Source organism: Lycorma delicatula, chromosome 4 (assembly GCF_047948215.1).
Source record: "Lycorma delicatula isolate Av1 chromosome 4, ASM4794821v1, whole genome shotgun sequence".
Lineage (NCBI taxonomy): Eukaryota > Metazoa > Arthropoda > Insecta > Hemiptera > Fulgoridae > Lycorma > Lycorma delicatula.
In genome coordinates, this window is record NC_134458.1 from 216,114,481 (window position 1) to 216,135,153 (window position 20,673).

Here is a 20,673-nt window from a genome sequence, read left to right on the forward strand (position 1 = left end):
CTGCTACAAGGTTTAATGTTATTTATTGAAAAGCATTGTGAAATGTCATAAACATTGGATTAACTTATTTTCAGATCATTGTATCTGTTTTTTCCAAAAGCCTTTTATAATTTAATAATGTAATATATCCTTAATTGGATTCGTAGACATAATATTGATGATAAACATACCATTTTGTTAAGTTAGTTAAAAGTGAAATTGCTGAGATTTGATTTTGTTGAACGCATATTCAATTTGATCATCCCATAAGAATTACACATATAGCACAGCAACCAGAAATTTCACACGATTGGTATCATACGTGTACTTTTATAGGTAATGCGATTAATATCCTTACAATTAAACATGTTACATCTTCCTGCTATTAAAATTGGTGTAGTTACATTCATTCATTTATTAATTGAAAGTTGACCTATTACTGGATTTTATATAGTTTGTTAGTGCTTTAAAATATTATTAGAAACGAAAAAAATTAGTTTTTTATAAATATTTATAAACCAAAAGTGTATATAGCATTCTTCTTTTAGTTTCAAATTCTATTGAATAAGATTAAAAATGAAGTAAGATTCCATTCTTTTATTCATTTGAATGAGTTTTTTCTTGTGATTTTAACTTTAGTACAATTTTTTTTTTTTACCAAGTCTTCCATATGTACTGGATTTCACTTACTGTAGTTGTTCAGCATTCTTTTATCTCCCCCTTTTTTTAATGATCTAACTTTTTTCTCTTAACCTATCTGCTTTCTAATTTTATCTTAATCTTTTTTCCTCTGCATAACTTGTTAAATCTTTTTTCTTCTTTTTATCCTACATTCAGAAGTCTTCTTTCTTTTTTACACTGTATTGAACTATCATGTTATAGTTGTCTGCTCAGTCTCTTTTCTTTTTTTTTATATAAGTATTTTTTTACTCCTTTCTGTCTGTTTTAATTTCTTCATTGATTTTATTAAGACTACACCACTTTTTACATTGTGCAACATTTACTACTTCATCAGTATAAATGGTGTTAGTTTTTCTTTTGTACTTTCATCATTTGATGTGTTAATGTTGACTTTTTGTTGTTTTTTTTGAGTCGGTATTTGTCACGTACAGATTTCTTGCGGTATATTCATAACAAGATATCTATTTAGCATAGAGCCAATTATTACCTCATTTTCAGTCCCCTAGATGTAGTTCATATGCCTATTGATAATTTTATGAAAGGTAAACCATTTGTAAGCAAGGGTCAGACAAATACTTTTAACTGTTTTAGTAATTTTAAAAACCAATTAAATCAAATTAAAATATTAAAATAAAAATATTTTAAGCAGCATTTTTTTATTAAAATAAATTATAAATATTCAATTATTAGTGCATTTATGATGGTAGTTTAATCTGAAGTTAAAAAAAATTACATCTTGTGAGTGGTGGAAAGGAATTGAAAGAGGGGATCATATCAGAATAAAAGAGAGTTATAAGGAAGTACTAAACTAAGAAACAATGTCCAGTTAAGGTGATCAGACCCGCTAGTTTGTAAACTGCTACAAATCAAAAAAATTGAAGAGAAACAACTTAGAAAAACCATTATCGGTTTCATTTTGTATTTATTTATTTAATTTGAATGGGAGGACAAGTTCATATTCATTTAAAACAAGAATTTCTTTACATGTGTATTTTATATTATATGGGCTTCAATTTTTACGAAAATAATTTTTTTTAGATTTTACCATTAATGAGAATATTTTATTAATCTTTTTTTTCAAGAATAGGAGTCCTAAGTAAAACTTTTATGTAAATAAATAGTTATAATAAACTAAATTTTTATTTTTATTATAATGTTATACGTTATAATAAATTATAACTTTAACTCATAACAGATTTAGGTTAAAACATTTCTGTTTCATCAAAATCAGTTTTAGTATGATTTTTTCCAAAAAAATTTCATAAAATATAATATTGTACAAACATCTTGAGAATTAGTTTTTAATTTTGTAATTTACATATATTTAAAAATTCTGTATCCATTAAAGAGTAGTGGTGCTTGTTATATATATTTCTTATATATTCAGCATTTCTTATAACATTAGTATGCTAGTATATATTTCTATTTTTATTTTCTTATTTTTTTGCTAATGAAATCAATTATTTGCATTTATTTATCTTTTTTTTGAGCAATATTTTTATTTATTTTGTATGCTGTTTGTTTTGGTATGTTGCAGTTTGCGTCCAGTGGCCAGAGGGTAGGTTGGACTATTAAAAAAAGCATTGCTAACATAAAAATATTAAAAAAAATATATACTCAAATGCATCTCACATGTAGTGCATGCATTACTTCTGACTCACATAAGTAGCATGGTTTATTATTATTATTATGATTATGGTTATAAATTATTGATTATAATAAAATTGATAAAACTTATCAATTATTATATCTATATAATAAATACAAATATTATCTTATTTAATCAACTTGCATTAAAAAGATTACGATCAGTTTAATAAGTATTATTATCTTAATTTTCTGTATTTACAATTTAAAATACGTATGAAATAAACTTATTTTTACGTATTATGTTATGAACAGTATTAATTTTATTGGTATAATGGTTGCCAGTTTGGAAATTTTTATGAAATTTTTTTTTACTTGATTCAATAAATAATTAAAGACTTAAATTTAATTTAATTATTTATTAAACAATTTTTTTTTGTAACGGTCTAATTTGAACATTTTATTTGTAAAAGAAATATAATTAAATTCAGTCACTCATATTTTTCTGTAGTCTCTTATTTTTATGTTAGTTGTATTTATTAGGCTAAATTCTGATATGTAATTTTTTTATGGGAGATGTGTTTTGTCTTAAAACAGCACACCCAAACAATGGGTAGGTAAAAGAGTAAGTATCAAACAAAATCACATTTTTTACCCCCTTTACAGAAAACAATATATTTAATTCAGTTATGTCTTATTGGATTTTAAATAGTTTAATCCCTGTTCTTAATTATAACTTTTTATTTATTTAAAGTGTCGATAATTAATGAAATTTCTTGAGTCAACGTATCATGTCACAATCAAATTATATTCAGATTTCAAATGGTATTTACAGTCATTGTGTGATAAAATAGATGTAACACTCTAGGTTTTAATTTCGTCCAAGTGTATATTCGGTTAGTTTAATTAAAATTAGGTTGCATCAGCCTCCTAGATGGTTTAAATTTTACTATTAGATTTGTGTCAAATTATCAGCATTTGATGGTAATAAGCATTGATCACCATATTTAAGTGTAATAAATTTACGATTTGGTTCCCCATTATTCTTTTCTTTTTTTTTTTTAAACAATTATTTCTATCTATTTTCCACTGTCATCAATTAATATTTCTTATTTCAAATTGGTGTCATAAAATTTCCTTATTTACATCAAAATTATATTCACAAAAACAAAAGTATGTAGTGCAGAAATGTTTAACACTATGAGAAATGAAGATACAAAATAAAATCAAGATCTTCAAAATAAATTTTTCTATACAAAATAAGGTCATAATTAAGCACACACACACTTATGATATATGAAAGAAATATATCAAAATGGTTTTATCAATAAAGGCTTTTCATATTATTTCTTAAAAACAGTATTATAGTGTTAAGACAAAACCCAATAAATATCTGCAATGTAGCATTTATAGTATTTTTTGAAAATGCATTACTGCACATACTGTGCAATAGGCTTGTTTTGGAAAATTAAAATTTAAACTAGAAAGTTTATCCTAAATCCTGGTATGACAGTCCAGATTTCAGAATTAGAAGTAAGTTTAATTTACTGGGACTAGACAGTAAAAGGTCAAACTAAGATTTACTTTTTTGCATGTCAGTACTGTACAGTTATTTCATGAAAAATGCAGACAAAGTAATGCTCCCCTGTTTTCTTCTACGTTTTGTGATTAATTCTATCACATTATTCCTGTGAAAGGTTTTTGATTTCATTCAATAGATATAGCAGTAATTGTAATATGTATAAGTGTCGTGAGTTAATTGCACAGACTTGATACAAAGAAAGATTTTCTTCTTAAAACCAAAACATCTGACATTTCTTTGAATCTGAAGTTGATAAAAGAAAAAACTCTTTGATGACGTGCATAATATTCCAAAAATGTTACAAAATTATTTTACTGTTTCTCAAAAAGCCTAGTATTCATTTCATTTCTAATTAAAAAATAATAATAAATTCATATCTTTGATTAATGTACTGTTTTAAGAACATTTAAGCATTACTGGTATGTTGGTGACTCAGATCATGCACATTAATGCAAAACAGTATAAACACAAATTAAATAGAAGTGTTACCATGTAACATTTATGTCTTGTTATCATTTTTTTGCTGTTATTCATTATTGCAGCAGGTAAGGAAATTTTACTATATTAGCTCATTTTGGTTTATGATAGTTATCAAGGAGAGGAGGTTAAATTATAAAAGTAGGAGGAATTACATGGTCAGTATTTAAGATGATTAAGGAAGAAGTTAGGAATAAACTGGATCCTTCTAAATTTGGGTTCTTTGGAAAGTTTTATAAAAAATTGTAATGCTAGTTTGCATAGCAATTAATGGTTCAGTACTTTTCTTTTTTTTTATTTCATTGACAGTTACATATTTTTTTTATTTTTAAATGAATAGTTATTGTCAAACATAAATGTAAAATTGTTTATCAGTGGTTTTCGTATGTAATTTTTCAATAGATTAAAAATTTACGTTGTTTTCAGAAGTAACATTGTAACCTTATCTTTTAAGTTTTTGTATTTTCTAACAATTGTTTTAAATGATCCTTACATTTTTTACTTTTTAAAAAATGCATTTAATAATTATAAAATGATAAATATATTAGTTTTATAAAAAAATCCAAATCTTGGCAGCCTTGTATAATTAAGATTTAATTGATAAAGGTATGGACAAATATTTTTAACTCGTTTAAGTATTATTTATCATTTATTTTACATATTTACTGATTTTTTGTTGACTGTATTGTTGTGATGCATTACATTACCAAGAGATTCTAATATACTTTTTTTTATTATATGAAGTATGCTTATTGTACAAAATTGACAAAATAATACAGGACAGGTACATACTTAAACCTATAAATCAGTAAAAAGACAAATGAACAAACATAAAAATATAGTTTTTTGGTATTGCATTTTGGCAGCAAAGCTTTGCTTGTAGTTAACTTGTTTCCCTTTCTTTTATTGTTTATTTAATTACAGATAAGATTTATAAATAAAGATAATTCTCGCATGGATTATGCAGCATTATTATACTCAAAAATTTATTTAGTTTTTCAGTTTACAAAATCACTGTATAGTACTTGATAAATTTTACTCTTAATAATTTTAAATTCCATTATACTTTTTTTCTGTTATTCACTTAAGTAACTTTTTTTTAATTCTGTTTTATTTTAAAATTACATTTTTTTATAAATAGAATTACATAAAAACATCAGTGAATTATCTAATAATTTAATATATAAAATTTGGGTCATAAACTCTTATGACAACTAATTTTGTGAAATCTTTTGTTTTGCATTTTATTTTACAAAAATAACAAGACAAAGTGAAATTTCATAAAGAAATATTTTTTACTCTTAACTTTTAAAATTAGCCCTAATCCATAATATTTCTGTTTTATACTCAATGGGTAATAGCGAATAACTTGTAGTACTGAACTTTCACCCAGTCAATATTTGTGATGAATTTTATTATTTCTCTCATTATTTTCATTTTAGGTTAAAAATTTATTTCTCCATTGTTGATGGCAAGACGTTAAAAAAATAGATGCCTAAGCAAAACTTAGGCAATACATTTATTTACTTAATATTTCAAAACATTTTGTTAATATAGTAGCATTAAAAACAGGATGTCCCTGCAGTCTGTTTCAAAGAAAAGATAGAAAATCTTCATGATTAGATTTGAAAACAAATGGGATTAGTTGTAGTGTAGTAGAACCATAAATTTACATTTCTTTCATACCTGTATAATTTGATTAATTTATTACATATAGCAGTATGTAATATACTGTTTAATTTCTTATTCAGTATCTTACAATAAGGTCTATTATATCATCATTAAATAATAGTTTATATTCTTGTAATTTGTAATATCAATCGCGCAATGGTCTACTCTCAATTAATAAGCTGCCTAGCCCTTTCCTTTAAAATGTTTTGCTGAAGAGCCATTTCCTTTAAATGTTTTGTTGAAGAGTTTGGTGACTTGGGACATTCATGGTTATTCCATGAGAATCAGAATTACTTTCTTCATATTCATAATCTTGATATTTTGTCAGAATCATAAATAAATCCTCACCTTCTGCATTGTTGAGTTCCTCATTGCTTTCTGTATGGCGACACATTTGTTGATTTTTTTTGTAATTGAGTATTAAATGTTGGTTGATTAACTCTCAATTTGTGGTTAGTTGAAATCATATTTTGTGCCCTAACCTGAATTTGAGATTTGTAGTTTTAAATTCCCATTTTTTTACTTTTAATGAGAGATTTTAGTAACCCTCCCTCTCTTAACTACAGTTTTATAGTTTATAAAAGAAACATGTTGTCCAGTTTTAAAATTGTTATGTTCATTTTATTCAATGATATGATGAGCAAATCGGTATGTTTGGCTAAAATTTTTTTTGTCTACACTTGAGATTAATTATTAATTGTTTATAAAAAGTAGAACTATGAACCACATGTACAATCCTAAGATGACTGCATATTTGCAGTCTGGTAGGTGTACAATATTGATAGATTTACAGTCATTACGGAAAATGCCTTGTATTAAAAACGTTCAGCTACTTGACTTGTAGTGTAAGAAGTTAGCGAAAAAGTTAAAGAAAGTTTTCTCAAGTGCTGCAGATCAAATTTCATTTATACTGACCAAATTTTGAAACTATTTGTATTTCCAAATAAAATTCAGCCATGGTGATTTTTTTTTTTTTTGAGTGGAGAATTCAAAAGTGTTCATATAGCATTTAACCTTATTAACATCTTTAGAATGTTGTAAGTGACTGTGTATTTAAATTTCGGTTTTCAATTTTAGATTTTGATGAAAGAAAATGTAGTTTCATTCAAGGCCTATCAGCCACTAGGGCTTTCTAATGCATCAGAGTGTATAAATTCAGCAATGTGTTATTTGCATGTTCCAACTTATGCTTGGTACAATATGAATAACAGAACAGTAACTTATACCAAAGAGAGAGGTCCTACATCATTTTTGAGAACTTCCATTCTAATTTTACATGTGTTATTTTTTTTTATAGTAATTCAAACGGTACTCTTTAGAATTAAATACTCATCTTTCTGAGGTGTTTGCTTACTTGACAAGTTTTAGTAGTTCTTTTACAGGTGAAATCCCTCTTGTCATAACCACTACTAGAGAATATTATTGGTGATTTGATATTTTCCCATATAAAATAAATTTTATGTTTTTTTACTTCTGCAGTCTAACAAGAACTGTAATGTTATAGTTAAGGACTACTGACAATATATTGTATAGTCTTTCATTGCATATATTTTACTAATAAGATGTTAGTTTATCGGTTATATTGATGAAAGCATTATAATGTGCAGATTAGAAAATTTAAACTGTATTGGAGTAAATGTAAAACATTTAGATTCATTAGCCTTTTTATTTTTTTATTTTATTTTTTTTCGTAAATGTAATGTAAGATTTAAAAAAATTATATTTGTTTTGCTTATTGTTCTTAGTTATAAATTTCGAATTAATTTATCATTCAAAAGTTTTGGAAATTTTCTCTAGGCCTCAGAGTACCACTTTGGCCATGGTTACGCACGAGTTCTATACCAGTGCCGCTTGGTTCTCAACCACGTAGACGCAGGTACCCTATTCAACCATAAAAAAAATCCTTGTGTAATAAAACAAAATAACTTGGTTAATTTAAAAATAATATGCCATTATGTTTACCTGCCTGCATAGTATACATATACATATGTATATATAGTAAACCCTATTACTATGTTTATTAAATATAATGTGTTGTTACAGTAAATTTATTATTACTTATGTATCATTGAATGCGTAAATAATGTATTGATTTGTAATGTAATTAATAATTTTATTTTTGCTTTTATATTGATTTTAGTTTTTTAACTAGTTAATCTTTACTGTGTCGTTTTCTTATTTGTACATGCGTTCATTCACCTTTGAGGTTATTTGTTTTTGTCTTTAGTTTAACTTTTGTAGAAATGTATGCATTAGTTTTTTTTTGTTTTTTTTTAATAATTTAACATGTTTCATATGATTGAATTTGGCAGGTTATAGTAAAACTTTAACTTAAGTAATTAAATTTAAGGTAATGAGGTTATATAAATTAATTCACTGATGTTTTTATTTTAGTTTTGTGTTTGTTTCCTAATCAGAAACATGAAACTATGTATAAAATGTAAAATGAAAAAAAAATTGAATTAGCCAATTTAAAATGGTATTAAACATATAAAATATTGTCACCTAGAATTCTTTTAATCTAGGCCAGTTTTATACATTAAATGTTGTATCTTTTTTGTTTCTTTTATATTTTAATGTGGATGAAAATTGATGCTCAAGCTTAGAAGGATGAATTTATCTCTTCATTTCTAAACTATTTCATTATGGGGGATTTTAAATAAGCACTTAATATGTACATAAGAAATGAGATAAATGTAGAAAACTGAAAACAGCAGTTTATCCAAGCTGTGAATTAAACTGGATTATTTATGTACTAGTCAGTTGCTCTATTAAGTAATCTACTGAGGTAATTTACTGGATTATTTTAACTTGTTATAAAGATGCTTTATATTGCATTTATAATCATATATTGCTATACTGCCCATGAATTATAGAAAATTGAGTAACAGAACAAAAAATTATAATCTATATTGCTTAATTTTTCAATGTGAAGTAATGATTGTTATTCCAGCTCTTGTTGATGTCTTTGTTATATTGTGTTGATGCAGTTTTACACATGATGTTTCTTGCATTTTCTTTTATCATAACTGATGTTTCATGCTTATTTTAAGTTTTATGTATAGGCTTAGTTTTATCTACAGAAAGTAAATTGTGTCCATACTATGTATTTACAATCCAGAAGAGAAAGATACCCACTGTCAAGGATAGCTCCAGCTGAACCCCAGCTACTCTTGCCATATTCAGTCTATTGGCCATTGTGGGAGTGATTTTTCTTTCTGGGAACATCTTTTCTCTTTACAGTGTTAAGCCGTAGGTTGGTTGTAATCAGCTATCAACAAAGCAACAATCCATTACGTCCTGACAGTAGTATTAAATCTGGTATTCCTTTTTTATTAGATAATCTGCCTAACCTATCACCTGAAGAATTCTGTAGTAAATTAGCAAATTTCAAAATAAATTATATTCATAGATAATGAATCCTGCTTTTTCAACATTTTATCATTAAAACTTATGCTGATACTCGTGGCAGAGTGGTAGTGTTAGTCTTCTATCCAGAGATCCTGGGTTCAAATCCTGATCAGGTATGGCATATTTCATATGCTAAAAAATTCTGTTTTCATACCCCATGCAGAAGCTTCAATCTTATGTGGTGATATCAAGGAAAATTAAAAAAAAAATTATTTTAGTTCCTATCGCTGAATATATTATTTAGTTGCATAAATTTGCCCATTATATTTCCCAGATGTTGTCTTTTCCTCATACAAACAAATCAGCTTGGCAGATGTCATCCTTATGATTGCTGAATAACTTCATATTTTACATCAAAGAGTATATGCCTGTAATATAATGTTTAGATTTTCAAGAGCTGTTTAGTACATTTATATGCCATACAAAATGTTAGCCAGAATATAAATTTCAAGGCTTTATATTTAACTAGCCATAAAAGGCTGTAATTGCCCTTAATTCATCACCAGCACATTTTTGGTCTTCCTACATTTTTTTCCCATCTTGTTTGTAGTACCAGTTTTTAACAGACAGTCAGTTCTCATACAGTTCTTTACTGTCATAATTAATATTGGCTTTTATTGTCAATATTTGTTATCTTATTCATCCAGTGTTATATGTAATCTCATTTTTTTTTGCCTGTGTGCATGACTTACTATTCTTTGTTAACACCTATACTTCCGTGGTGGACACAGCCATAGTTTCATTAGTTATGCCATATATTCTTCCCTATTGTTCTTTATTAGCAACCATGATTGCATTAAATGTGACTCGATTTTTACTTTCATCTTATTCTTTATATGTTATTTCATATCTAAGTATTTAGTGAATAGAATATGTACAATTTTATCAAGATCTTCTTTACAGATGAAAATTTTAGAACAAACTGGCCGTTTTCCTGTGAAAATCATAACTTGTTTTTTTAAGACAAGATACTTCAAAAAATCTTATGGCATTTTGCTGTATGAAAACTGCACTGTAACATCATCTTTCATAGTTCTGTCTGATTTTAATGTATATTTTTTAGTTTTTTTCATTTCTGACAGTTTTCCTTGGAGATATAAAAAACTGTTTAGAAAAAACATAACCATTTGACTAATTTTTTAGAACTGCTGGAATTATTTTTATTAGAGAGAATGGTTTTCATAAATATAATACTATTCATAAGAACTAAGTAAAACTATAATGCTCTAATGCTGACCATTTTCAAAATATTAAATTAAAAATTATTCACTTTATTAAAAATTTAAAACAAAAATGGTTCTTAAATGTTTTCACTAGTTACTTTTTTTTTTTACTCTTTATTAATTTTTTTTAAAGTAAAATTAATTAATTAAGACTTCCATGCCAGACATTATGTAATATTGATATTACTATAATTTGCTGCTGCTAAACTAATTTAAAAAAAAACTCTTAGATATGTGTTTTCCCAATGTTTAATCATAATTAAATTATTATCAATTGCTTGGAAATATATTTTTTATGGTTTGATATGTTTGAGATATATTTTAACAAGTTAAATTCCCCCTTATCATATTGTTTCATTAAACCTTTTTTTTTTTTTAAGAATAAATTATCTTTAGATTTTTATGATGAAATCCAAATTGCTATAAGCTTTTATACACTACATTCTTATTTGAGCTTAGTTGACAAATGCTGCATTATATGATGACATGCATGTAGTAATTTAATGTCGTTTAACGACACGAATGTAAAAAAAAAATTACAAATATAGGCTCAGTGCTTGCATCTTGTGTATTAGTTTACATCTAGGTTTTGTTTTATTAAACTTAGGGGGCTAGAATAAAGCATTTTATTTATTTTTCAGTTCTGTATAAAGTATAATCCTCAAATTGGCAACTGCAATTTTCCATATTGAAAGGCCTTTTTTTTTGACAAGTTTATCACTTGACAGTAAAAATCTGTAAAAAATATACTTAAATTTATTGGATGAAATAAAAAATAACTACAACATTTTGGAAATAATAATTATGATACTGTGATAATTTTTTTTTGAAGTTGCAGTCCTGTTTATATAAAACTATCATTTAAAATTTCATAAAAAAATTATAAATTAAATTAAATTATAAATTAATTATTAATTCAAAATTATAAATTTTTAAATGGCCCAACATTAAAAAGCTTATGAACTAATTTTTATTAAAATTGTTACTTCAAAATAAGAAATAAACATTTTTGTGTAAACAGAAAAAAATATTTGAACTATTATCTTCAGAAACAAGAGACCATTACTAAATTCGATCTCAGATTAGATCCCTTTTTCATATTTACAAAAAATCCGTATTGCAGTAATCTTTTAAATATGGTGAATGTTTTTTTAAAGATAAATAAGGTTTAAATAATAGAAATACATTTAAAATACACTTTTAAAATCAAGAAACTCCACTCATAATGCAATTTTTTATACAAAAGACTCAAAAGCGGAAACAAAAGCAATTGAACTGCGTGTAAAAATGTGCCTAATGTTCTATAAAACTATAATATTAACAATTAATGCAATATGGTATTATGATATTACCAGATTATGTTATTCCAATAAAATAAAACAAGTCTGATTTTTCAGTGCTGTCATTTGAAGGAATATCCACTTGTCAAATTTGAAATTGCTGGTTTGAGGGTTTAAAAGATAATAAAAAGAAAATTTATAACTACTAAAATTACTTTTAACAAATAACCAATTTGCTGTAGTTTATTCAGTTTTGGTTAGTGCACTGTTAAAATAATAATAATAATACATGGGTGAAATGTAGGAATAAATTACAAGCCTTTTATTTTACTTCTGCTCTCAATAAATAATAAATCGGTCACTCATATTTGCCCATACATGTGTTTTTTGCTTTAGTAATGTCCACTTTAAAAAGTACAGGTATTTAAGAAGAAAAAAGTTGGAGTTACTTAAAAGTATAATTTTTGATTAACTTTTATCAAGTACTTATTCATAAAATTTCTAAAGTTTAATAATGCATTTGATGTTAGAAAAGAAACTAATTACAGTAAAACTTTCCATATCCAAACTTATCTTATCAGAATTTTCTCAGAAAACCAAGAAACTACTAATAAGAAACAGTAAGAATTACAAAAGAAATAAATCTCTAATTTTGTTAAGTTTTATCTTAATTTGATATTTGCTGTAGTAAGAATGGAAATTTATGTGAACAAGTTACACTTTTCCTTCCCTCTATTGCATAAACATACGCATAGTTCAATAAGTCAACCAGGTTTTACTATTTTTATAATTTTAAAAATCCTATTAGATTCTGTACATATAATGTACTGTGTTTTGATATAAATAATTTAGTTCTTAATCATGAAAATGTGAAACTAAGTGATGATGTCAACCTGGTCAGTTTGTTGTGGCTGTTGGTCTGTGTAGATGTGCAGCAGATGTTTTTCTTATATCTGTTAATAACAGACTGTACTGTGATGGTTTATTCAGTTTAAAAATGTTATTAATTACCTGTTATGTTATTAAGTTATTTTTCAGTTTTATATATTTGTATATATCTGCCTTCACTAATTTTGTAACAATGTTGATGTATTAAATCAGTCATATTGTCAATAAAGGTGAAAATAATGATTACAATTGATAAACAGATTCATATAATAATTATTTTGAGAATAAAACACTATATATATATATATATATATATATATATATATATATATATATGTATATATATGGGAGGTTATCTCTAAAGTAAAGACGTTTCATTGTAAAAAAAATGATTTAAGAACTTTTATTATATTTTTTATTTCCCTTAAACTACATACCTTATACTACTTCTCCATATAATCACCATATGGATTAAGACATTTATTGTAGCAATACACCAACTTCAATATACCCTTGTTGTATTTTACTGCCGCCAGTCCATTTAGCCACTGATTACAGCATTTTTAAGTTCATTGTCACCCGCGAATTTCTTATCACTCAAAAATTCTTTCAATTTCCCAAACAAATGGTGAGCTAAGTCCAGTCTATGTGGTAGGTGATCATAAATTTTCCAGCTAAATTCTCAGTAAATCACGTGTCAGACCCGCAACATGTGAATGTGCATTATGTGCAGCAGGGCGACGTCGTCGGTCAGCTGCCCACATCGCTGATTTTGTATGGCGTGCCGTAACGTAATGTAGAGTTTCGCAGCAGGATTTGCATTTATAGTCTTTCCAAATGGCATGAAATCAATCAGCAGTTTGCCAAACCGATCCCGAAAGACTGTGGCCATCAGTTTGCATCCAAATGGCTGTGTTGGTTTGATCTTTGTTGGTGTGGTTGGTGATTTGAGGATGATGTCATTCACTTTGACTGTCATTTTCTCTTTGGCATGTAGTACAAAATCCATGTTTCATCGATGGTAACAATTGAATTAAGGAATTCCTTCACCTTTTTCTGTGTAGTGCATAAAAAATTCCAAAGCAGATCCCATTTGAATTTAGATTTTTTGTGATGTTCCATTAAGACATGCGGCACCCAACATGCACAAACCTGTCTGAAGCCTAAATGGTCATGAACAATGCGACCAATAACGCTGTTGAAAATCAGGACAATAAAGAGCCAGGTTGGAAATCATTGAGCGATGATCTTTTCTGATTTCATCATTGACGTGTTTCAACTAGTCCCCTGTGATTATCTAGGGCCTCCATGAACGTTCTTCATCATGCACTTTAATTCTGTTATTTCTAAACCTTTCACATCATTTTTGGACATTTCTTTCATTCATTGCATTATCACTGTACACAGCAACCAACTGCCTATGAATTTCAGCCGACTTAATGTTTTGATGGTTTAAAAAACATATGACTCCACGCATTTCACAGTTGGCGGCACCATCGATTTTCCTATTTATTTTATAACGTAATGACTCACACGTAATCAAAGATACTACAATGCGACAACTTACAGATAACAATGCAGTGTGTACATTACTAGCATGGCCATGAAAGATACAGGTTCGCCAACCTCAAGAAGAGAAATTTCCCAGTGGTTTTTACTTTAGGATATCCCTCGTGTGTATTTATATATATATTTTTTTTCTTTCAAAATATATATACCAAATATATGCATACATATATATATAATTTTAATTTTATACTTAGATGTATTTTATAGAGTTAAACGGTAAAATATGTAAGGTATAAATTAAGTTTGTATATAAAAATATTTTTTCTCATATTCAGAATTTTTCCAAATCTGGAATGTATTCCTCCCATTTTGTTCTGGTTATGTGAAGTTTTACTGTATTATAAGAATAATTTTTTTTATCTCAAGTATTACTTGACTTAACTTTTAATTTTAATCAGTGTATGACTTTTAATATTAATCAATTTTTAAAGATACACCTCTTTGTGTTATTTTCAACAATTATGGTATAGATACAATTTAAGTGTTATAGAAATACATTAGTGCTGCTTTTTTTATATTAATTACCATACTGAACAAAGTAAATATATACTTGTTTCTTTCACAAAGCACAAATATATTAATAATTTTTTTTTTACTTATACGTTGTGGTAAAAAGTATGTACTGGTCTTGTTATATGTCTTGTATTTGTGCTTTTAAAATTATGAAGTATTAAATACATTAATAATATCTACGTAATGTATTATCATTTATTCAGAGGACTTCTCTAATACTGTTTTATTTATTTATTTTGTGTTAGATTATGTATATGCACATGTCATATAATTTACTTGCTGGTTAGGAGATGTGCAACTTTTTTTCTTTTAATATTTTTTTCTTTTTCTTTCTACGGCACAATGTTTTTTATTGGGGGAATGTATTATTTTATTAATAAATTTAACTATTGCTTTGAATCACTTAAATGTAAAATTGTTATATGTATATATTTTTTAAGTTAAGTAATTTGCATTACGATATGCTTTCTATCATGTTTTTGTACTGTATTGTATACATTTTGTGTGTAGTATTTAATAAATTATTAATTACTATTTCCTTATTACATTTTCATTAGTTAGTTTTTATAAAAAAAAATATATATAATATTTTTATTTTTAAATGGTGAAATTTTTAATGTAACTATTTTTGCAGATTTTATTTTACTATTTAAAAAAAAAAATTAAGTAAAGTTATTCTCTTGATTGGTAATGGAAAATTATATGAAATTAATAAACGAATTAATTACTGTCTAAGAAGTAATAGATAGTACTTCGTATTAACTTTAAAGTAATATATGATAATTATAGTATAATAACTGGATTTTAATAAATTTCAAAAAAGGGAGTATGCTTTTAATTTAATCTATATGTAATTTTTTTAATGATTTTCAATTTGTATTCTTTAACAAATTGCCCTAATTTGATGATTCTTGTTAATTCTATAATTTCCTCTAATGATCCTGTTATAAAAATTACATGATCTGCATCGACAATTTCAGGATATTTTTCTTCCTTTTTTTTTAAAATCATTGTTTACTGTTAGTTTTTACAGAGTAATACCATGCAGCTAATGTTATTTTGATTTTCATATGAAAAATTAATGGAATTAGTTGCAAAAATTAAGATACAATTACAGTATATTTTCCAGTATTCCAGAAACATTGGAACAAACTACGATCAATTTAAATTGCTTGTAGTATGTTTTATCTAATCTTTCTAGATTTCTTTTCTTATTATTATTCATTTGCAGGTTTTTCTCACCTATGATTTCTTGCAAACTACTTTTTTTTATCGAAAAGCTATAAAATGAACTGTTTTATAAAAATAAAACTAATTATACAAATGTATTGTAAAGATTAATGCTTTTTTCTGTTTAAATTTCATTTTGAAGTATGTGGCAAATTAAATGATTGATTAATAAGTTTTTAATTTGATAACAACTTCAAAATCTGAAGAGTGAAAAACTGAAAAAGTATAATTGTTTTATTTTAGCACATTTATTTAAATATTTTATTTTTTTAATGTTTATTTTATAAATCATTATTAATTATTTTCATTGATAATTTATTTATATTAATAAACATTTAAGTAAATTTAAAAATTACTCTCATTTTTTTTTTTGTTCATGAAATATTTTTTATCAAATGTTTATAATGGGGCTAATTAGGTAATACGATAAATAATTATAATTTCTGATGAAATTTGTATGAAATCCTGTTTATTGTGCAACGTTTTGAAAAAGAAGGAAATAATTGAAAGAACAGTCTGTAATAAAGTTTATTCTTGTTTCATAAAAAATACCTGGTTCATATAGGATTAGTGGAGGTCAGATAATTCAGTTATAGAACACAGGCTTTTTATTTCAGGGACATTTGGTTTGAATCGGATTCAATTTGATTATGTATAACCTAACGGTTAGTTTTTTGGCCTCTTGAGTTTTATTAGATATTTATATTTACTAGTAAGGAATAAAGAAAGGAGATATAAACAGAGTTATTTATCAGTGCATCTCTTTGTGAAGTAGTACATTTGGTTTATCAGATTAATCTTAACTTGTCTTTTTTATGTACATTGTTTGTTCTTCATTTACTGAGTAGAAAATAGATTTAAAATTTTGAATTAACCATTTTTATTGAATTATTTCATTATTTTAATCCTACTACTTTTTTTTAACTTAATTTTATGGTCTTTTTAGATTTCAGTCTTAATCTTTTTTATTCTATTTACTAAACGAGGGTATGACACGAAGTGTTAAATCAATTATTTTTTAACAAAATAAATTTACAAAAAATAAGGAAATAATTGAATGTTAAATTGTGGCTTAGTTTGAGGAATTGATTTAGAGCATTAAATTAAGTAAAACTATTCCTATAAACAAATGTCCAAAAACCCTTCATTTTTCAATCTTTCTGGCTCTTTTATATTTACTAAACAAATAAACATTATAAGAATGACTTGGAATATTCTATTAAAATTTCATTTGCATGTTTAATGTAATATTTTTTATCAAGTTAAATAAATCTTGTGTTTTTATTGATGAAATGGTTACCGTTTCAATTTTTTAGTCATTAACATATCAGTGATTAATAGTCCTGTGTAGTTATGTTTTATTGAAAAAAAATCCTCCAAGTATTTTATTCTGAGCAAATTCACAACTCGTTCATTTAAAAACTGAGTTGTCAGAAATTGCAGCATGTTAATGCTTTAATTCCAAAACAGAAACACAGATTTGATATTGAACCACATCTTGTTTCTTTCACCGTGAAAAAGAAAAAAATGTTTTTAAGAAAATTAGCTATAAATTTCATATAATAGTTATGAACTTCATTTTTATTATATTGAATTGTATGAGAGTTTTTCAATTTGTTTGGGATGAATTTCTGTTTATAAAACATTAAAAGGCAGATAAAGTATTTTTAGACATACATTTACAAATCTTTTATTTTAAAAGGTCTAAATCAATTCCTAAAGTAATATCATCTATTTTTATATAAATTTTTGTTATTTAATCAGTATATGTGCATATATACATGTCGACATAAAAATGATAAAAGTATTTTTTTATTTTACTAATCTTAAAGTATACTTTCAGAATTAATAAGAAAATTTAATTACAATATTTTAATTTTATTATTATAATATTTTTGTGAGAAAATTATTTGTCCATATCTTATATGTTGTATTGTTTTAATTTATTTGTTAGGAAATTTTTTTACAGCATATTATATATGCTATTTATTCATCCATGACTTTAGTTAATTAATAAGGTTAGGTAGATAGGATGAAGTTAGGGTTTATACTTAAATGCAAGTTATTTATTAATAATTATTTATTTGTTTATCATATGCCAGTACATTAAATTAAATATCAACCTTTTTTTACTATTAAAAAACCAGTCATTAAATTAATAATGGTAGATTATTAAAATAATTTTTAAATAATAAAATCAAATATAAGTACTTTTTTACCAGTTAAAATTAATTACCGATACAAATGTTAAGAATTAATATTATTCGTGTAATGTTAATTTTTTACTATCAAGGAAAGTCTTTATAAAATCATTTAACCGAATAGGAGTGGTAAAAGGTGCTACAGATTTTACATTACATTAAAGTTTTATAGGAATACAGTTGACATTACAAGACAAGTAAAGTAAATGTTTTTTTTTTAGATTTTCATGGTTTAACTTTTTTAGTTACATTCAGTAAGGTTTTCTTGTAGAAATCACTAGTGTAATTGTAATAATTATTCAATAGTTTTGTTATCGTTAATTGTTGGTCAATACATTTATTAACGGGGCTTTATGAGGTTTTCGTGATTGAACTACACTGTATGTTTTTTTCTTTTTGTCTTTTCACAACTACAAACTATTACAAATTGGTTATTTCTTTTTTTTTAAATGTTTGTGTGAAATTTTTTCCTGTTGTAAATATATTCGTAATTAATATGTTTGTCCGTTTGGTGGATTTTTTTATTGCATGTAATGAATAATAATTTTTTTACAAACAAAATAAAAAAGAAATAGAAAAAAAAACAGCCAACAGTTATTAGCTAGCTAGCACATTTAATAGAATCTTCTTTGTCCTGTTACTTTAAAACTTCTTTTTTTAAAATTAAAACTATATAAATATTTAAATTTCCCATATAAATTTTAATTAATTATTTTTAATTAAACCATTTATGATTATAAGGTACAAAAAACACACACACCCACACACACACATATATATATATATAAAAATAAATTAAAGCTTAAAAAATAAAAAAAATAATTGATATAATAAGATTATAGGGTTTTGTTGGATTAATAGATGTAAAAAGTATTGATTTTTTCAAATTTATCATAAATACTAGATGGGATCTAATATTTCCATGATTTTTTAACTAATGTACAAACAGTTGTTGATTGATCAAACTAAGCGAAAGTTAATTTTTAGTCTTTAATTTGTTTTTTTGCAGCCACCATAACCAGTGAAGGTGATATATTATAAAATTATTGTTTGCACTGATAAAATCAAATTTTAATTTAATAATTTTTTTACCTTTTTACATAGAACTGCTATTGCATTTATCCTCAATTATTCTGCTACTTTTTTGAGTATGGTAGTTTTTCACATTGTGTAGTCAGGATGTACTTCAAAGATAAACGAATACTTAAAAATACTGTAATATCGGTAATATACAGTCAGTATATATCATCATTAACAAGAAGCTAATTAAATCATTAATATGCATAAAAGAAAGATGTAATTACATTATCTTTACCATTAGAATATCCAGAAGCACTTGTCCTGATAGTGGAACCTTTCAGAGAAAGGCTCTTGGTAATTACCTTTGAAAGAATAAAACTTTGATAACTTGAACATGATTTTTTAATAATTTTAATGATTTTAAAGCATACCAATGTTTTGCCATATTCATTAAAAAAGACGATTTATGCCTTAAGATACTTAAGTATTGTAAAATAAAGTAGATAATGCAAATGTGATACTGATATATTAACTAACATAGTTCAAAAGTAATGTACTTTTGATCGTTTATCCTAATTACATGAAATATAATGAATAAAAAGAAAAAAATCTAGGATATAATGCAGTGCTAGAGCTGCTGAGGATGACTGCAGTAGTAGTTTGAAAACATTTTAATACTAAATGTTTTAATACTTTGGTTTTAAAACCAAATTTCATTTGGTTTGTTATGAAAAGTTAATCATTTGTTCATTAACATTTGTAATTTTAGCTTAAAATATGCTGATATGATTTTTGTTAAGACACAATTAGCCTTTTTTATTATTTTTTTTATGGAAGAGACCATCAATTAAATTTTTGTTGTTTATAATTAATATATATTTTCCATTTTAACAATTTATGAAATATTATATAAAATGTTCTGTTGGAGTTTTATAAAATAGTTTCAGCTGTTATGTGATTTAATATTCATTGGATGCAAACAGCGTGCATTTCTCCGTACAAAAGAGAAGCTGTACCAATTCACTGTTACCAAGTGTCTTTGGTGATGTTAGGGAATCTGGTAATCAAATTTATCTTTGGATTTGTAATAACAAATATAATATTATTACTATTATTTTCTCTTTATTATTTTGCATCCGTTAATATCTTCACATTCTTTAGACGTTTCATTGTGCAACAGAACCATCTGGTTGTATTGTGATGCTGTGTTTTTTTGTTTTATTCAGTCAGTTTCTTATTTTGTTTTCATTTTTATTTAAAAATTAGGTGAAAAGTTATTTAAATTTTAAAATTAAATTGTTTATTTTTTATATTTATGTAGTATTTTGGAGAACTGGTCAGTGTCGTATTATGATTTTTTC

General features: G+C 25.3%; 1 protein-coding gene across 13 annotated transcripts in view; it reads left to right on the forward strand.

Moving 5' to 3' along the window:
• Positions 1–20,673, forward strand: part of LOC142324279 (RNA binding protein fox-1 homolog 2-like) — a 557,441-nt gene that overhangs the window by 490,246 nt on the left and 46,522 nt on the right. For 11 of the 13 annotated variants that reach the window (XR_012756257.1, XR_012756258.1, XM_075365183.1 and 8 more), the window contains one exon: positions 2,198–2,218. Coding sequence is in view for 11 of the 13 variants with exons in the window: in XM_075365183.1 (XP_075221298.1) it covers positions 2,198–2,218 (21 nt within the window). In the remaining 2 variants the exon portion in view is untranslated. Of the gene's footprint in view, positions 1–2,197; positions 2,219–7,774; positions 7,854–20,673 lie in introns of all 13 variants that reach the window. The other 2 variants (XM_075365185.1, XM_075365188.1) reach the window with 1 other exon arrangement.